The 18,467-nt window shown below is 41.0% G+C and overlaps 1 protein-coding gene across 5 annotated transcripts in view; it reads left to right on the top strand.

The window, feature by feature from the left end:
• Amot (angiomotin) overlaps nucleotides 1–18,467 on the top strand; it is a 60,657-nt gene that overhangs the window by 34,342 nt on the left and 7,848 nt on the right. For all 5 annotated transcript variants that reach the window (XM_052737715.1, XM_052737734.1, XM_052737707.1 and 2 more), the window contains 2 exons: nucleotides 9,591–9,740; nucleotides 11,297–11,487. In XM_052737715.1, coding sequence (XP_052593675.1) covers nucleotides 9,591–9,740; nucleotides 11,297–11,487 — 341 coding nt within the window. The remainder of the gene's footprint in view (nucleotides 1–9,590; nucleotides 9,741–11,296; nucleotides 11,488–18,467) is intronic.

Here is an 18,467-nt window from a genome sequence, read left to right as displayed (position 1 = left end):
TGAACCCGGAACAAAATAAAATTGTAGTTTTAGCAATGAAATGACATTGTGACTGTTGTATATGAAATGTCTTCCCTGCCTCCATTAATTGCCTGCTTCCTGCCTCTCACTAAGAATGGCCCTAGTTGCTGGAGATCTCCAGACTTACAGATTTCCTCTGTTGTTCTTTCTGAGCATTAAAAACTGGTTGAAGTTAGGTTGTGGGTTTACTTTACTAGGAGATAATACCATATAATCCATGATAACCTTTAGCCTGACTGCCGAAGTGTTAACTTCAAGTTGTAGAAAATCAAAATAATGTGTTACTTCTTCAGGAAGTAGCTTAGAAACATAATGTTACTTCATGGAAAACAACAGAGCCTTGAAGCCTCGTCACATCATCCTGATGTGACTGATTCCCTAGGAAGCCTTGGTTATTCAGGATTAACCTGTTCAATATGGAATATTAGGAGTCACTAACTCTGTAACTGTTTGATATGGGGTCTTTAGTATAGTCCCTTCACAAAATCAGTGACTGTTTCTGTCTTATGCATGGTTTTTGTGCTGGATGTGGTGGTACATGCCTGTGATCCCAGCAGTTAGGAGGCAGAGGAAGGTGGATTTTGGTGAGTCCAATGCCAGCTTGGTCTACACAGTGAGTTCCAGGACAGGCAGAGATACACAGTGAGACCTTGTCTTAAAACATAAAGTGAGAGGGAGGGAGACAGAGATTGATTCATGAGTAGATAAGGTTTTCTTATGCTTGGTGGACATGGCTTAAGGAAGGCCATGTTGGAGAGCAGAGAGATACACCAAAAGACCTGACTGGGCCCTGTGTAAACGTACATTGTATGGCTCATGTCTGGCTTTATGAAATGTGGAGTTTTTCCAGGGAAAAGTTCTCTTGCCTATTTTGCAAATCAGATTTACGAGAGCATTCTCAAAATAGGCCTTTTGGGAGGGGAAGATTTTCTCAGCTTTTGAAGTTCAGGGTCACTTGGGTAATTAGTTTTCATTGCATCAAGATGGCAGGGAAAATTAGAAGTGTATTGACTCAAGGATTCTTGGGTTCTTTTACACCTTCACCTCTTGAAAGCCCTCGTGTAGGTACATTCCTTGACGTTCATTTCATTTTTCTAATCCACTGTGCCTCCTGCCTGTAGGTCTCTGCAGTCACCCTTCTAAGCATTCCACAGAAGGGCCACCTCAGGCAAGAACTGTTTTCCTAAAGCCATAACTTTCAATTGCTTACAAGTTCAATGCTTATTCCTCTCTAAACCATGCTCTCATGACATCCACAGAGCTATTTTGCGAGGGCAGGGATGAATATATCTGTTTCCCTGACAAGTCACTGTGATACAGACCTTAAAGTCAGTCTATAGCCTGAGTAGCAGACAGCCAGATGAGGTAAATGATGCATTCCTGACCTCCTTACCCTTATCTTTTGAGACACATGGGTCCTATTGACGTTGACACTAATTAAATGTGTCAAAAGAGCTCTGTGTCCTAAAGCAAGTGCAATAGTCTCACATTCATGGAGAGCTTCCCCATCCTTTCTAAATTAACCTCACTGGGGAGTTTCCATGGATGTCTGGCATATCTTCTCACAAGGCTCAAGGCAGCCAGGGCTTCTGGCCGGCTGCTACATTAGGAGAATACAGAGTTGAAGCAGTGGCTTGGGTAATTGTTTCAGGGATGGTGGGAAAAACGGACTTGGCAAAATCAGAGCGGGAGGATGCTGAGGGTGAGCGTAGTGAGCACTGTGTACAGGAGTGTATAAAGAAGCAGGTGAGAGGACTGGCAGAGCAAGCCAGCGGAATGTATTGGGGCTAGAATGAATACTATACAGCTTGAGGAAGAAGGGGCCAGAGCGTTAACCCGTTCGGCATTCGAGTGGCTGCTGATGATTTAGACTTGTCACTCTTGTCAAGATGTAGTTCTCAAAGTCCCGTTGCCCCCTCATCCACTTCTCAAATGTACCTGCACCTGGTTGTGTGCCCCTGCCACCAGCATTGTTAGGAGCTCACATTTGTCAGTCTTCCTAGGTCCCTCACTACTAAATGTATTTGGCTTTTTGTTTTGTTTTGTTCTAAAGATAATTTCTGCTACATCATCTCTCCACCAAGTAATACACCAGATTCCTCCTTCCCAGTAGTAGAGGAAGATGTCTTATATATAAACATTAATATGTTTAATACTCTCCAATAAGTTTTAACCAGTTGGACTCCATTGGTGAAGTTTAAACTTATACAATAGTTAAAATGCATTACACATTTGAGTGGAAGTCTAAGAGTGTGAATTATGTATACACTTAGGGGTTAATAGGATAAGGTACACATGCACCCAGGCATTTCCCAGGGTATTCTGCTGATGAACTATCGATTTATTTGAAAGGCACTTCATCAAAGGATGAAATTTCTTATGCCTATGACAGTGCAGTTTCTTTGTAGTAAGTGTTGGTTGTTTTAGTCTTCTTTAAAAAATATGAAATGTTGTCCACACACCAAATGGAAATGGGTGACCTCTCATAGTTTACTTCTTTTACTCATCCTTTATGTCTATGGTTTTTTAAATTCCCAAGGTAGAAGCCTTGTAGGTTTCTTTATTCCCAAGGCAGCAAGTTTCCAGAGGTGGTGTTTTACTCTTTTAGTCTTTTAATATCTACCAGCAGACCACAGACTTTTTGGCAAAGGACAGAGGCAGCTTGCTAATACCAGGCTAGTGTTACCAAATTGCTTCAATGTGAACCCTGACTTAGAGCAGGGTCACTGGGTAAAACTAAATCAGATCAAACTAAAACTACTGAAAGCTCATAGAGCAACATAAAAACTCATTGTGTGAAGGATAAGTACAGAGAAAATATACTGTAGATATGATGTTTACAAAATACTATTTGTAGGCAATAGAAGACAAGAGACAAATCAGATAAAAAAGGCACTGAATTTAGTTCTGCATCAGCCTCAGTGTCTTTGAGAAAATGGGTGCCTGTATATGTCAGTGTTCATTCAGCTAGTATTAAATAATGTGTTCCCTCTACCTACACATCTGTGTTTTTAATCTTTGAAAATATTTACAGAGAACTGTTGATGTAACTCAGTGGAAGAGCACTTGCCTGGTATGTACAAGGCCTGGGTTTGAACCCCAGTAACAAAAGACAAAGAAAATAAATAAAACAACAGACATGTTTTCTATCCTCTAGGAACCTCAGATGAGACTATTAAAGCACTGATTAGGCAGGAAAGTCAGAGAGAAATCTAGAGAAAATGCCAACACTGCTAGCCCTGCTTCTCCTCTCCCTGTAAAGAAATGGGAAAATGGTGGATTAAGAAACTTCCCTGTGAAGGCCTGAGACAAGTGGTTAGCTTGAGGTGCTCTAAAACTAACTTTGTATATAGCTCTCTTAAAAAAATCAGTTTGAAAGACACCCACAGTTGTTGGAAGGAAGGAAGAGATGCCATCACGTGGTATTCATTTGTGGGGATCAGATTTTCCTGAGTCAGAAGAGGTTATGGTATCTGCCAAATTCTTGGGAATGGGTTCAAATTCTTACAGAAGAGCAGTGGAAAAGATGATTGCTTTAGCTCAAGAGGATTTGCCCTGTTCCTTATCAGATTACTTTCCTGCTGTTCTTTCTCCAATTTCTTATGATTTTTAATGATTCCCTTTATGGGTCTGTGAATCTGTGTGTGTGTGTGTGTGTGTGTGTGTGTGTGTGTGTGTGTGTGTGTGTGTGTGTGTGTGTATTTTGAGAGAGAGTGAGAGAGTGACAGACTCATATAGTTGAGGTAGGTCTTTAACACCTGGTCCTCCACTCTCAGTCTTGACAGACCTGCATCATGATACTTAGATAAGATTCTCCTTTGAAAATCTGTCCTGAATAGGAATGATTTGAAACCCTTATAGTGACTTGGCCAAGCAAACAAATAGTTAAGAAACATTGGTAGAGAGACAAAAATGGAAGATGTCATAGACTGAACCTTTGGGATACAGTAGTTCATGGATGGGGTGAGAATAAGGTTCATCGAAGATGATGCAAAGGGAAATAATGGGTTAAGGAGACAAATTGAGAGAATATGGGCTAGAGGAAGGGAAGGGAAGGGAAATATCTTCGACAAGTTTTGAGAACTAGTGTTTGCTAAGAAAACTTAAATGGATGGAATTATTTCTTCTTTTCACTGGATAACCAGAGGGATTTAGGTTGGAATGATGGATTTACTTGGCTTCTTCTAGGAACTCATGGGTACAGGGCTTGACTAGAAACTCAGAATGACTAATCTGTGGTTTTGAAAACTCATTTTCCACATGAAGACCTGAGCCACTCTTGTGGATTTGGAAACTCATCATTTCCTTGAACACTGAAGACATCAAAAAATAAATCATCTAGGATTCTATGAAAAGTACACATTTTTTGTGATCTGTCATAAACACACACAGAGCATTTACTTAGTTCTTAACCTCCATGATTATGACTATACAATATTCTAGGACCCTATTTAAGATCTTATTTTATTTAGCACTTTTAGATATTGCTCATTGTTGAATATTTTGGGAACTCCTAGGTTTGTGAACTATGGGAGTTTAAAGACCTATAGAAGTCATCATAAATTATCTGTCTAGTTCAGTGGATTTTTTTTAATTTCTTAAATCCTTGTGGAGAAGGAGTTCCTAAGCAGTGAAGGGTGAAACATTGAAGGGTATATAAGAACCCTAAATATTATTATATAATAATGATGCATCAGTTTTATGGAAAGATAGAAGTCAAGTTAGGTGGCGTAGAGTATCCCTGTAATCCCAGCATTCTGTCAGGAGGATCTGAAGTTTGAGGTTAGCTTGGGCAGTTTAGAAAAACTCTGTCTCAAACAAACAAGATGATTGAGTGGTATAAGGTAGACAGCCAGTTCTCTAGGAAAAACAACATCAGAAACAAGAAGGGCTGTGAGTACACAGACAGACAAAGCTCTGTTTTATGTAGAGTCCTAATACATTCATATACAATGGAGGAGATAGGTGAGTCAACCAGTCCATGGGAGTGGCTCTCTAAGTGTCTCTACAAAACATTAGAACTCTGGAATGCAGTTTGAAGTTTTGAAAATCTTCAGAGATTGATGAGTTTTGTTTTTGTTGTTGCTGTTTGTTTTTCCTAAAATACCATGCTGACAGTAAATAGTAAATGGTTTTGATTTTTGAGGCCAATGTAGTGTTGGTTGCAACTGCTGTACTCAGTCATAAATGGCTGGAAGGCAGCTGTCACCACTCTGTGGGCTTGCCATAGTATTGGCCATTTCGCTTTGCTGATTCCTGAATGTCCCCTCTTATTGCCCTGCATTCGTTTGCTAACAAAAGGAGACTTGGAGGCAGAGAATGGGGAAGTTGTCGTTCATAGCCAACCAAGGACTAGAACTAAAAGTCTCTTCATTGCCGCTATGTTCCCTTACCTTTCAATGCATTGTCAAATAGACATTTTCATGTGTATTTATGAAGGTAAATGGGATGGGGAGAGAGAGGTGAGAATGTGTTTTGTTTCTTCATTTAAAGATCTTTTTGAGAGGCAAAGTATTTCGTTGTCATAACGTAGACACACTTACCCCCAAACTATAGCATTTTCAAGAAAATATTGTCATTGTAGATGCTCAGTGGTTCCTTCTAACTGTATCTTCAACACGCAGCTTTGCTCTATACATTTATACGTAGCTCCTTCTTTGCATAGACTATTTGAGGCCTAGTGTTTACCTGGTTATGTTTTATGAAACGATGTTATTTTCCTGAGGGTCACTAAGACAGTGAGAAGCACATTAAGATTATTTGTAAAGAACATTCACAAGTGAGAGCATTGGAACCTGTCTAACTTGGCAATGACTTTTTCCCCTAAAGAAGAAGAAAAATAAAACAAAACAAACTGCCAAGGACATTTTATAGTGGATGCTCTTCTGAGCACTTCCCGTGGTAATCTCATTTGACCCTTATAGAGGTACACCACATTATTGTCATGTCTATGTTATTGAGTAGTGAGTAATAAAGACTCAGGGGAGAAATCAAAACTGAAGTTCCGAGAGATTTAAGCAATGTTCCTCAAGTTGCATAGCTCTTAAGTGAGAACACCAGGATAGGAACTCAGGCAGTATGAGAACTTAGGACATTAGATTTTTATTGTCTATATGTTGTGTACATAAGAAAGAATCGGCACTATTTCCAATGGCTTTGAAAGGTAAAATTGGGGACCTACTGTTGCAATCAGTAATCTAAAATTGGAGGAGCTTAACAGCATAGATAACTGTAAAGGAGAGACCGAGAAGATAAGGGAGTTCACCATGATGACGGGAAAAGTCAAGCATATAAAATCTAGGATAGTAGTGAAGTTAAAGCACATGGATTGTGGTGCTTAGAGGTGATCGACAAAATGTGGAGTATGTAACTTAGAAGATGGCTGAGTTTGCAAATTACACTCATAAAGCCCTGCATGGGCAGCATTCAAGAATTGTCACTTTCCATTGTCACATACCTGGGGTTAAGTGCCTCCCAGGTGCTTGTGATTGTGGGTGAGCTATAAGCTTTCGTTTAAAGAGGCCAGGTATGACAGCAATAATGGTCATTATTTTCTTAACTTGTTCTGCAGAATTTGTCTAAACTCCGTGCCTGTTTTCAGCAAACTCAGAGAACGTCCCCATCCCGTGTTGTTTTTCTCATTCAGGGGGCTGGCTGAGTGACTCCTCTTTCTGGGAGTGCTTGTCATAGGATATTTAGTTTTCCTTTTTGAGAAAGGCAGGACGTAGAAAGATTGGCATGACACTGGATTGCTTGCTTTTCAGTTTTAAGAGCTTACACTGCTGTACTACACTATCAAGGCAAGAACTGCATGCTGTCTATGTTTAATTGCCTTTAAGTATAACTGCTGTAAGCCTTCGTAATTATAGTTCACATTCTCTACATTAACATGGAACTGCTCCCTTAGGGTTTTCAAAGTGATTCACAAATAAATGCATTCAGCTCTAAATAGCTCCAGAACATTATAGAACCCCAAAGGTGAAGGATAAAGAATGATTCCTTCTTTCCCTCCCAGTCGAAATCTTAGCACATAGCAAGGCAGAGACTTCCCTGCCCTAAATGTCTTACTTGTCCTAGTCAGAAACAAATGTCTTGCTTGTCCTAATCAGAAAAGACAGGCTGAATCTTCATGAGAGGTAGAATATCATGATTTATTTGTTTATTGTATGCCCTAGGAAATGCTCTTAGCTAGCAAAACATCTAGATTTAAAGCTACCACTGTTGGGTTACAGTGCTAGAGTGAGTGAAGTCTGTCTTGAAAGGAAGTGTCAACAAAACATTGAAACCGTTTAACAGGTTTGCCTTCTCATGGCCAAAAGAGATGCCATCGGTCTGGAGATAGGAAAATGTAAGATAGATTTCCCACCACATGGAGAAAGCTCAGGAAGTCTAACGTGGATAGAGGAGGATTCAAAACAAATATTGTTTCCCCCACTAGTAAGCGGCAGGGCTGTTGAAATGAAAATCCAACAGCATTGGGATTTTGACTCACTACCATGAAGAAGACAACTGGTTTCTGTCCTGAGAAGTTCTGATGGGTCCTGTTGGCTTCATCAAAGCTATGTGGACAATGTTGGTACTATGAGCAACTTCTTATGTTGCAGCTACCTACTGAAGTCACTCAGGGCTTAGGAATTACCCACAGTCAAATGCCTGAGTTTAGTTTTTAATACAAGTTAGCAATAATATTTTAACTCTTAATCCTAGTGGTAAAGATTATCCTCGAGGGGAATGATAATGGCAGGTGTACCTCACTTGGGAGGAGTTCTATTTTAGAAAGAGGGTACAAGTTGATCTCCTAGCATTGGCTGATGCTGTACAAGTATTTTGAGAAGCAGAGTCTATTCTTTTGCAAGCAAGATGGTAAGGCTGCCTGCCTATTTTCCAATCTTCTTGGATGTTGAAGTATGAATAGATTATTTAAGGCTCTCCAATCGCTTCCTCACTGATTGATACTGAGCCAGGATTTGGCTTGCAAGTTAAAAGGATACAAAGAACTCACATTCTTATTCCCAGTTATCTCAACTTTTGCTTGGATATATGGCTTATAGACTTGCAAATGTGGAGAATCATGTTTGACCAATCATTCACTGAGATATAGATTGATTCATTTGAGTATTTAGGGATACTTGGCTCCAGAATAAAGGTAAGGGGTGTACAATCCACAGTCATTAACCCCCAACTTGGGAAATAAAAATCCCAAATAATTTGTTGTTTTTTAATAAAAAAAATAAGTGAGACACTGATGGTCCTGAGGAGACCAAAAGGTATTTCAACCATCACTTGTAGCTAAAGTTTTCCTGCCTGGCCCACAGTCAGTACAAATCTCTCTCACTTGCCAGTCCCACAGCCACTCAGACCCAACCAAGTAAACACAGAGACTTATATTGGTTACAAACTGTATGGCCGTGGCAGGCTTCTTGCTAACTGTTCTTACAGCTTATTTAATCCATTTCCATTAATCTATACCTTGCCACATGGCTCGTGGCTTACCGGCATCTTCACATGCTGTTTCTCATCATGGCGGCTGGCACTGTCTCTCTGACTCAGCCTTCCACTTCCCAGCTCTATTCTCCTCCTTGTCCCTCCTATACTTCCTGCCTGGCCACGGGCCAATCAGTGATTTATTTATTGACCAATCAGCAACACACTTGACATACAGACCATCCCACAGCAATCACTTGGATGATAGTTCTCTAATTGGAGAAGCAGAAGAAGTTTTCCAAGTGAACCAATGTAGGTTGTTTTGGATCATAACCAGGGACAATTTTCAGAAAGACATTTCTAGCCGCTTTATATTGTTAGTAGCTGCTTTCTCCAGCCCCAACCTGGGAAAAGAGACAGTACTTCTTTAAAGGGACGTGGCCTGGTGAAATGGCTCAGTAGCTAAAGGGCTTGCCACCAAACCTGCCAACCTCAGTTGGATTCCTGGAAAGCAAATGGCAGAAGGAGAGAACCAAGTCTCACAAGTTGCCTTCTAACTTCTATGTGCCCATTGCGGCATGTGACCATATATGTGTGCATGAGCATGTGTCTCCCCCCCCCCCTTACACACACACACACACACACACACACACACACACACACACACACACACAAAAATCAATGTAAAAACAGTTAAAGAGGTAGGCTTCTTTACCAAATGAAATCTTTCTCTTTCTTCTACTCCCACCCTTTTATCACTCATCAGCTGTGAGAACTAAAATGAAGCATACTTTCCCCGCAGACATTCTCATTTAAAGTAAAGAACAGAGGTGAGGACAATCATAAGAGGGAAACTGACAATCTTGCATTCCGAGGTATTGTTTTGAGGGGAGTTGGCCTTGGGAAAGACATAGATTTTAGGAAGGAGGAAGGATTCAAGAGAGGCTCCTATCTTTCTTGTTGTTGACATTGCTTGTATGAGATATACATGGCAACCAGCTGCTCATCCCAAAGGTCCATCTCACTTTTCATTCTTTTTGAAACAGGAGGAAATATCAGTACAAGGCTGGATTTGGGGGTTTCATAACTGATCCTGTTGCCATTTTTTTCTTTCCATTTGCAAATCTGCCAACCTGGACTTCCAGCTGAAAAAGAAGCAAGTGTATGTCGATAAGGTGGAGAAGATGCAGCAGGCCCTAGTGCAGCTCCAGGCGGCCTGTGAGAAACGCGAGCAGCTGGAGCACCGACTCCGGACCCGTTTGGAGAGGGAACTGGAATCCCTTAGAATCCAGCAGGTACTGTGTTGGCTTCCTGGGGATGAGCAGAGATGATAGAGCAGTGAAATGATTCTGCCCGAGTGGATCTTGATGAACCATTCTGTCTTTTAGGGTTACTAATAGAAATACTGGTGAGGGGCTCCTTATAGAAGTATAGGTGACTCAAATGCAGCTGTAAAGCTTGCCCCAGCATTGGTGATGACTCACTGCAGCTGAATCGCTAAAGGTCCCTGCCCAACTTGCAGGCTTCTCCATTAATCAGATTTTTTTTTTTTCCTCTCCGGCAATTGTTACTGCTTATATAACCTCAGGGAGGGAACTTAGGTGTTAGGTACCTTAACCTTGGAAATATTGTTTGCTTCCTTACTTCTTGAGGCTTGTGAGTTTCATCTATTTCCTGAGTCTTACCAGGTATGGAATGAAGAAAAGGAAGAAAAGAAATACCATTGTTCCTAGGTGTTTATTTTTTTATTTTTTTAGTTGATGTTTAGCAAAAACACTAAAGGCATTTAAATGCTTTCTCATTTTTACATTTTCACCATCTCCCCATGTTGCTCCAGAAGGCTTTGCCAGTTTAAACACAAAGACTACCTATTGCCTTAGCTTCCTATTCCAGCAGAATGATCATAGTATCTTATACCTTTGATTTTTCACGGGAATGAGAACAAAAGACCCTATATGAAGTGAAACAGCTACAAACCGAGATTCTTAGCCATTTGGAGATCTTGGGCAGATTTTCTGTTTTGTTTATTTTGAGATCAGGTCTCATGTAGTCCAGGCTGTCCTCCAGCTCAGTCTGTGCAGGTATATGCCACCACATCCATCTGGAAGTGGTCTTTAGAAATCTTCTGGTCATACTATTTATTGGGTTTAGAGGAGGGAAAAAATCAAGACCCTCCCCCACAAAATGTTGTATAACTCACCAAAAATCTCATAAATTAGGAATAGTTTTGGAACCAAATCATAGATTTAAAAAATTTCCATTTCCTGTGTAGACTTTACTGTCAATCAAAGATTGCAGTTTTTATTTCATTAATTTCTTAACAACATAGCAATTTGATAAGGTAGATTCTTTTTCTGGTTAAGGGCGGTTCATATTGCAAGCCCAAGTCCTGTGGAGATCTACGGTCTTCCTTGTTTTGAATCAGTATTCAAACTAAGAGCTGTGGTTGGGATTAGCTCAGTGATGGAACCCTTCACTAGTCTTCATAGCACTCAGAAAGGAACCTCAGGTAGCCTGAGGCCTGGAGCTATGGCTCAGTGGTAGAGTGTTTGCCTAGCATGCCTGAATCTAGATTCGACCTCTACCACTATGCAGACAGACAGATGAACAGAATAGCTTGGGCAATCTCTTCCATATAAAGTGAAAGCTCAAATTGGATTTGGTAGGGGAGCTGTGTCAGGGGATTCCTGAGTTCAAGACCAGCCAAAGCTACAGAGTGAGATCCTGTCTTAGAAAATCATCAATATTAAATAAATAGATATAAATAAATAATCAATGATCTTCAAGTGGACTTCGGGCACTGTAGTTGTTCTTTCACTAACTTGAAGGGTCCTGGTATCTCCCTCCACAGCGCCAGGGCAACTCTCAGCCCGCCAATGCTTCAGAATACAGTGCCGCTACCCTGATGGAGCTCCTTCGGGAAAAGGAGGAGAGAATTCTGGCCCTGGAAGCAGATATGACAAAGTGGGAGCAGAAGTATTTAGAAGAGAATGTGATGAGACATTTTGCTCTGGATGCCGCTGCAACTGTGGCTGCGCAGAGGTAAGTTGTTGATAGGAGGGCTGCTAGTTGATAGATGAGATTGGAAAAACCAGGTACGGTAATTCATTCAGAGACTTCCCAGTGTTTAGTCTCCTTTAGCACTCCCCCGCCCCCGCCTCCAGGTTCTCCCCAAATATATTTCTTTCTTCTGATTATACATGGACTAGATGGCTTTGGGGACAGAGGTTTAAGGACTTCAAAAATTCTGCTCTGTGGACTTTTTGGAATCATAATTGAATTTGCCGTAGGAATGAGCTGGGGCATTGCAGGTGGGCTTAGCTAAATATTCGGACACCTTGTCCTCTATTAGCCACATGTGCATGCTGTGTAGTCTCAGCACCAAAGTGAAATCCCCTGCATAGAAATCCCACCCAGAAAGTAAATGTCACTCAGGAGTAGCTGCTGCCATTTGATAGTTCTGGCTCTTCCTGGGTATGTGCCGAACATGAGTCCATCACTGCCCTTTGAGAAGGTCTATATTTGAAGGCTACATTCTCTGTATTCCTGAGCTCATCACATATAAGTAGTATCATTCTACCTGGTACCAGAGAGAAGAAAAGGCAAGAAGAGTGTTATTTCTGGTTTCTTGGGCACCTTCTTTGTATATTATAAAAAAATAATTATTAGCTTTTAGAGGAAACAATTACTCTTCACTAGTTTTTCTATGTTGCTACTGTTCATAACTATTAGCTGGGAAAGAAACAACCCAGTTATATTCAGGTGATGACTTAGGTTGTGATAATGGACAGAACCTGGACATAGACTTGAGTATTGAAGGTGGTATAGAGTATACTGCTCCCAAACAGGCTTCTATTCAGAAAGTTAATAGAAACAGCAGTGTTTTTTACATTCTTCCAAATGTGGTACATCAGTAGAGTCCAGCACTTGCTAGACTTTGGGCAGTGATACGTGTGTGGAATGGATCAGTGTAAGAGATGGACTAGCACATTTTCAACCTGCTCATGATTCTCCAGGAGTACTTTTTCCATCCTCCATGTGACCATCCTGTCTCCAGATAACCTTATATCCTTAATGGACTGAGGTCTTCACAGCTTCCCTGGCTTTCTTTCCTGAGAAAAGCATGCTCAGTAAAAGCCAATGCCATAATGGTGTCCAAGAAAACTCCAGCTGTGCCAGAAGATGGTCACAAGGCTTGGGGGCAGATCTGAAGCAGAATGTCATGTCAGATTACCTCCAGGCTCCCAAAGAAGTGCAGCATTTGTTCAGAGTCATTTTTGAAAGACTGATGCTGAAAATCTAGTAATGGTGAGCCAGAGAGATGCAGGGTAACTGTCAGCTTTATGCAGATGCCTTGAATGATATAACACGTGATGGTGCGGGGTATGAGACAACGTTTGAAGGCAGTATCTTGAGGCTGACCACAGAGTGGACTCCAGGGCAAAGTACAGGAAAGCTAGAAAGGTGCTTGGTATGAGGGCACCTTATATAAAGACAGAACACCCATTCCTCCTCTCCTCTCTAGAAAGCACTACGTAGTGAGAGAATTCCCTTACAGATCTATGTCCAAAATATGCTGGCTTCTATAAATTGCATTTGGTTTAAATTGAATTGCTTTATATCACCAAGTAATAAGTGTTCACGTAATTACTGCTTTCAGCAAAATATGTACGATTATCATTTAGTATGATAAAACACAGCCTGTTCGCAGTGTTCCTAGCTAGTAGGAACACCTTCTACCAGAGGCAAACATTCCAAATCTGGACTGTTTGTAAACTGATCCAGACGACAGGAGAGAATGAGAGAGAGATTATACTGGAACTCCTGTAACATAAGTGAGTTAGACTAGATGATTCCTCCAGCTCCTTCTATTAAAGGTTTGGTGCTGTATTTTCAAAGATAATAGTATCATTACCCTTTGCTATGGAGAGTAGTTTCCTTTCTTCATTCTTCATTAGATGACAAATTTGGGGAGTAACAGCCAGAAAATATTTCTTCACTTACAGGCTTTTCTGTCTACCTTTCCAAAATCTCTTCACATTCCTTCTTCATTTGTTAACCTCTCACCAGCCAACCTAAAGGTAGACAGGAAGAGTCTGCCCCATGACCCCTTTCCGTGGTGGAACGCTGTATATGTTTTTTCATCCAATGCAATCTTTAAATGCCTGGAATACTGGCTGCAGATGGAGAGTGCTCAGAATTGGATTAAGGAAGGAAAGAAGAAAAATGAGGGAGTAAAGAAGGAAGGAAGGAAGCAAGGAAGGAAGGAAGCAAGGAAGGAAAGGAGGCAGGGAGGGAAAGATTTTGTTTCTGAATGTGTAACTTACATCCCCAAATTTAATTAGCACTACATTTTAACACTCTGCCTGGTATCCGTGTCTCCTATCAGCATCTCAATTTAAAATATTCTAAACCTCACAGGTCTATGACAGGTAGCTCATAGGTAAGCACCATGTGTCACAATTAAGTCAGCTTGTTTGAGTGATATCAGCAGTAGTTACAGATGACAGAGTACTGTTTCAGTTAAAATATGAGGCAACACAGGAAAAATTAACCTCTTCCAGTGTACAATTTGATGAATTTGGGGAAACGAAGACAACAGTGGAGCTACTACCCAAACCAAAATAGAAGACACGCTCTCACGTGACCTTGAGTCCTTTAAACTTGATGCTTTCTCCCTAGACAATGACTCATCTAGTTCTTGTCATAAAAGGACTAACTTCTTTCCTAGAGTGTCAATATAAAAGGAGTTGAATTGTGTTCACACTTCTTGTTTTCCTTCGGTGCTCAGCATAATTATTTTGAGCCTTTCCAGTCAATGTATGCATTAATAGCCCCTTTTCTTCCTGTGTAATGTGCCATGCAATGGGTGTATCATAGATTATTTATAAGCCACCTGATGATGGCTATTTGGATTGTTTCCAGTTTGGGCCCTTTAGATATAATAAAATGCAAATTTTAACATAAGAGTAAAAAAAGTTTATTTTCTTGGGTTCGAAGGCATAGTCCCTTTATACCCTGTGCAGTACTTTGATTCTGACAATCGTTTGTTAAGAGAAAGCTGTTGACACAATGATTTCAGGAAGAGGGGACTAGAAGTGTCCGGGAGTAGACAGTGATACTGATCAGTAGTACACATAGGTAAGTTGTGTTCAGTGAACAGGAAGGAAAGGGGGGAAAAGAAAGAATATAGTGAAGGCTTTTGGCTTCTCTAGAAAGTTACTTAAATTTTTTCTTATTTAAAATAAGTACTTGAGGTGGTAGTGGCACAGACCTGTTATCTCAGTACATAAGAGGGCCAGGGAGAAAGGCTGTGAGTTCAAAGCCAGCCTAGGCTATACAAGACCCTATATAAAATAAAGTAGTATTTGACATTTAATATTCTTATCCAAAAGGTACTAGAAAATCTACTTTGTTTGTCAAAAACAGGCAGTGCTCTTCTGAGAACTTTGGACTTACTGCTTATCCAGTAGGTGCTGTCATCTATTCTCAGGCACAGAAGAATTATATCATCTATAAATCCATACTGAAGGGCACAAGAGCCAGAATTTAAATCAACATTTTATCACCTTAACTGTCCCCTAGATATGGTGTGGCTCAATGATGGTGAACTTGATATCATTAGCTGTTCAATAAAGCATTATTAGTTGAGGCTTATTACTTAGGCACCTGGAAGCATTATAAATAATTGCACCATCATTTCCTGCCTTCAGGCTCTGAGTTACTGCTTCTCTAGAGAATCTAGGTACTTAATATGATGAATGGAAATCCCTACCAAGAAGTTCTTGTTCATTCTCAAAAGACCAGATTTGGCAATACAGATTTTGAGTTTGAGCTCATAAACGGTGAATTTATGCCTGAAGGGCAGCAAAAAGATAATATGATAACAACCCATCAACCATGTAGTCTGTTAGGTTGGATTTACTGAATTGGATTGTTAACTGTACTTGGAATGTTTCTGTTTTGTTTTGGGAAATGTGAATTCAGAAAAGGGGGAAGTAAAGTAAGAGAGGGCAGGAAGAAGACACATACCACACATGGCTATTTGTTCTTCCCCTAATAGCCTCTCTCAGCTTCCATATTCTGCCTCTTAGTCTGTATTCTCTTATGGTTACCTTGTTTTCTACCATGACTTCTCTGAAATAAGAAAAATGCTGCAATAGTAGTTCTGACATCTCTGGGCTTAAACTGAAAATCTCCAGCAACTTATGGCATCTTGTCTTACGGCTATTCTCAAGACAACGTCATTCCAATAGCTCTGACATGTAAAGGCATCAGCACTTTCCAAAAATTCTCTCCTTGGTTCCCTATGACAGCAAACAGTATTCCAGGATTTGAATTACAAATACAGTTCTCATTTATTGTTTCATCTCCCTAATGCTATCTTTCACATGGTCTCCAAGTTCAATCACATCTCCCTCCTACAGCCGGTTCCCATTTCCCTTCCTTCATTACTGGTTTGTGTTTTCATTATCACCTCATGGGCTTATGGCAATCACCTTCCTAACTGGTCTTCTTGATTCAAGTGCCTCTCTCTTCTGGTCCATCCATCACATTTTAGCAACAGATAGTGCTATTGTCCTAAAGCTTGGCACAGGTCCTTCCATGCCCCACAAAAAGCTCTAGTAATTTTCAGTGCCTATTAGACTAAAGTCCAAACTCATTCCTGTAGTGGTTAATTATTTATCTTTTGTCTTCCCTTGCAAGTTTCCTGCAGCCAGTGACTAATCACTTCCACGTGTTTCTCCTCTCTGGCCTCCCACAACGTTCTACTTATTTCTGGTGAAGTTCTTGTATTAAATAAGCAGCAGAGTGCTACCCACAGGAAAAGATGAAGCATATTGATTGATTGATTTTTTAAAAACTATTTTTGATCCTTACTATGTGATCTTGCCTTGCCTAAAACTTGCTGTATAGAGCTGGTCTTGAGCTTGTAGTGTCCTGTCTCAGCCTCCTGACTGCTAGGATTACAGGCATGAATCACCACACTAATCAAGGTGAAGTTTAAAAGGCCACTAGGTATTTTAAATAGGGCTAGGCTGTGGTGACCCACACTTTTAATCCCAGTACTCAGAAGGCAGAGGCAGGTAGGTGGATCACTCTAGTCTACAGAGCGAGTTCCAGGACAACCAGGAACCAGGGCTACATACAGAGAAACCCTTTCCTGGAAAAAAAGGCCTTTTTTTTTGGGGGGGGGCGGTTTCGAGACAGGGTTTCTCTGTGTAGCTTTGCGCCTTTCCTGGATCTCACTCTGTAGACCAGGCTGGCCTCAAACTCACAAAGATCAATCTGGCTCTGCCTCCCAAGTGCTGGGATTAAAGGCGTGCGCCACCACCGCCCGGCCAAAAAAAGGCGTTTTAATTAGGAAGTTGTGAGTGACAATCTCAAAAGTACTATAGTTTGGATTATCAGAGAAAAGAAGAAGAGATAATTTGGGGGCTATTGACAAACATCTGTTTATTTAAGAATTTGATATGATGGTATATCAGATTCAGGGCCTGTGTCTTAGGCTTTGCACACTGTTGTCTGACTGCAACCAGGATCTCCTGATATTCTTGAGGGCAGTCTCAGAGCACTGGAACTTGTTCCTTCAAATGCTGTGCTAGCTTGTATTTGCAAAGCCATTGGCTTCATAGCCCTAGCCTTCTACAAGGAAGATTGATGCTGAGGGCTGTCCTGGCAGCCCTGGAGGAATTCACAAAGTGCCCCACATTTTCAGGCTCCGTTCCTGAGGAGTTCACAGTGTCCATATCAATTAGCTGGCAGGGCTCTGTGTACCCAAACTGGTCTTTTATGCAATGAAAGTGGCAGTAGGCCAGCACTAGTTCCCCCAATGACAAACTGTACGTTCAAGCCCCCAGTGTCTGTAGACACCATGCACTTTTCAAGAGGCTTGGCTCTCAAGGGTTAGCCTTCAGTTTCCCTTGGCACTCTGTTAGGGCAGGAATGGCCTCCAGGATTACGCCAAGGGGTAGAGTGTCTTAAAGTCATACCCGCTTTTTGTTATTCTCTTTCTACCTATGCACTTCTCAGTATTAAAGAGCATTATTGAACGCCTTTACTGTGCCTGGTGGTATATGTTTTTATGTGAATAATTTTATTTTACATAAAGTGGAAGGAACTGCCACTTCATCTGTCATTTTGCATATGAGGAAGAGTAAGCATAAAGCAGGTAACTGACTTTTGGAGATCAGAAAGGTTGTAAGTGGCAGAGTGTTTGTGGAAGCTGAGACTTGATCCTGGGGCTGTCTGGAGTAAAGGCCTTGATGTCAAGTACTATCCAATGCTGTTTCCTCTCAGACAGTCCAGCAGGATTGTGAACAAGTGGATTATTGCACGGGAGGAATACATAATTTTGGGATGCTAAAATAGTTTGAATTTGGCAAAGGATGAGAGCAACTGTATCCTTCCCACCTCTTGCCAATTCCAGTAAATGGTGTCAACTTTGCAAATGAGCTATAGGTATCGGAACAGCAGTGGTTTTTGTGGAGGCCTACCAAACTTCCCCAGTCTTAACGTTAACTTACCACCTGTTCATCCCCCTGTTATATTACATCCAACATGTACTCATCATAATCTCAGTGCTAAGAGAACACAGCTATCTAGCTTCCAGGAGATAATATGCCTAGGATCTGGAAGAAGTACAGTGAAGCAGGGCCAGTTCATCCTTCTCCACTCTGTTGTCCTGATTTCCTGTGTAACCTTTGCAATTCTATGTGTCTTCCCTTAATCGTAATACCTATCTCTTTCCCTCAGTCCTCATCTCTATTTCCCTGTCTTTTGTCTCTCTTCCCCTTCCCCTCTGTGCCTCTGCCATTCTCTCCGATACACACATTTCTCCTTGTTGAGTTAATGGCCTGAGACAATTTCAGGTGGAACATGATGACTCCTTGCACAGATTCTGGCAAGAGAACAGTCATTTAGTTGGTATAAGCTCATGCATTCAGTGATAGAATGGTTCTGATGTCGATTAGATAAAGAACCAAATAGCACTGAATCAAAGGCCCTTTTTGTTAGTTCAT

Source organism: Peromyscus californicus, unplaced genomic scaffold, assembly GCF_007827085.1.
Source record: "Peromyscus californicus insignis strain IS unplaced genomic scaffold, ASM782708v3 Scaffold_10__1_contigs__length_136768540, whole genome shotgun sequence".
Taxonomy (NCBI): Eukaryota; Metazoa; Chordata; class Mammalia; order Rodentia; family Cricetidae; genus Peromyscus; species Peromyscus californicus.
The sequence above is the reverse complement of the archived record's forward strand: the minus strand, read 5'-3'. Positions and strand labels throughout refer to the sequence as shown.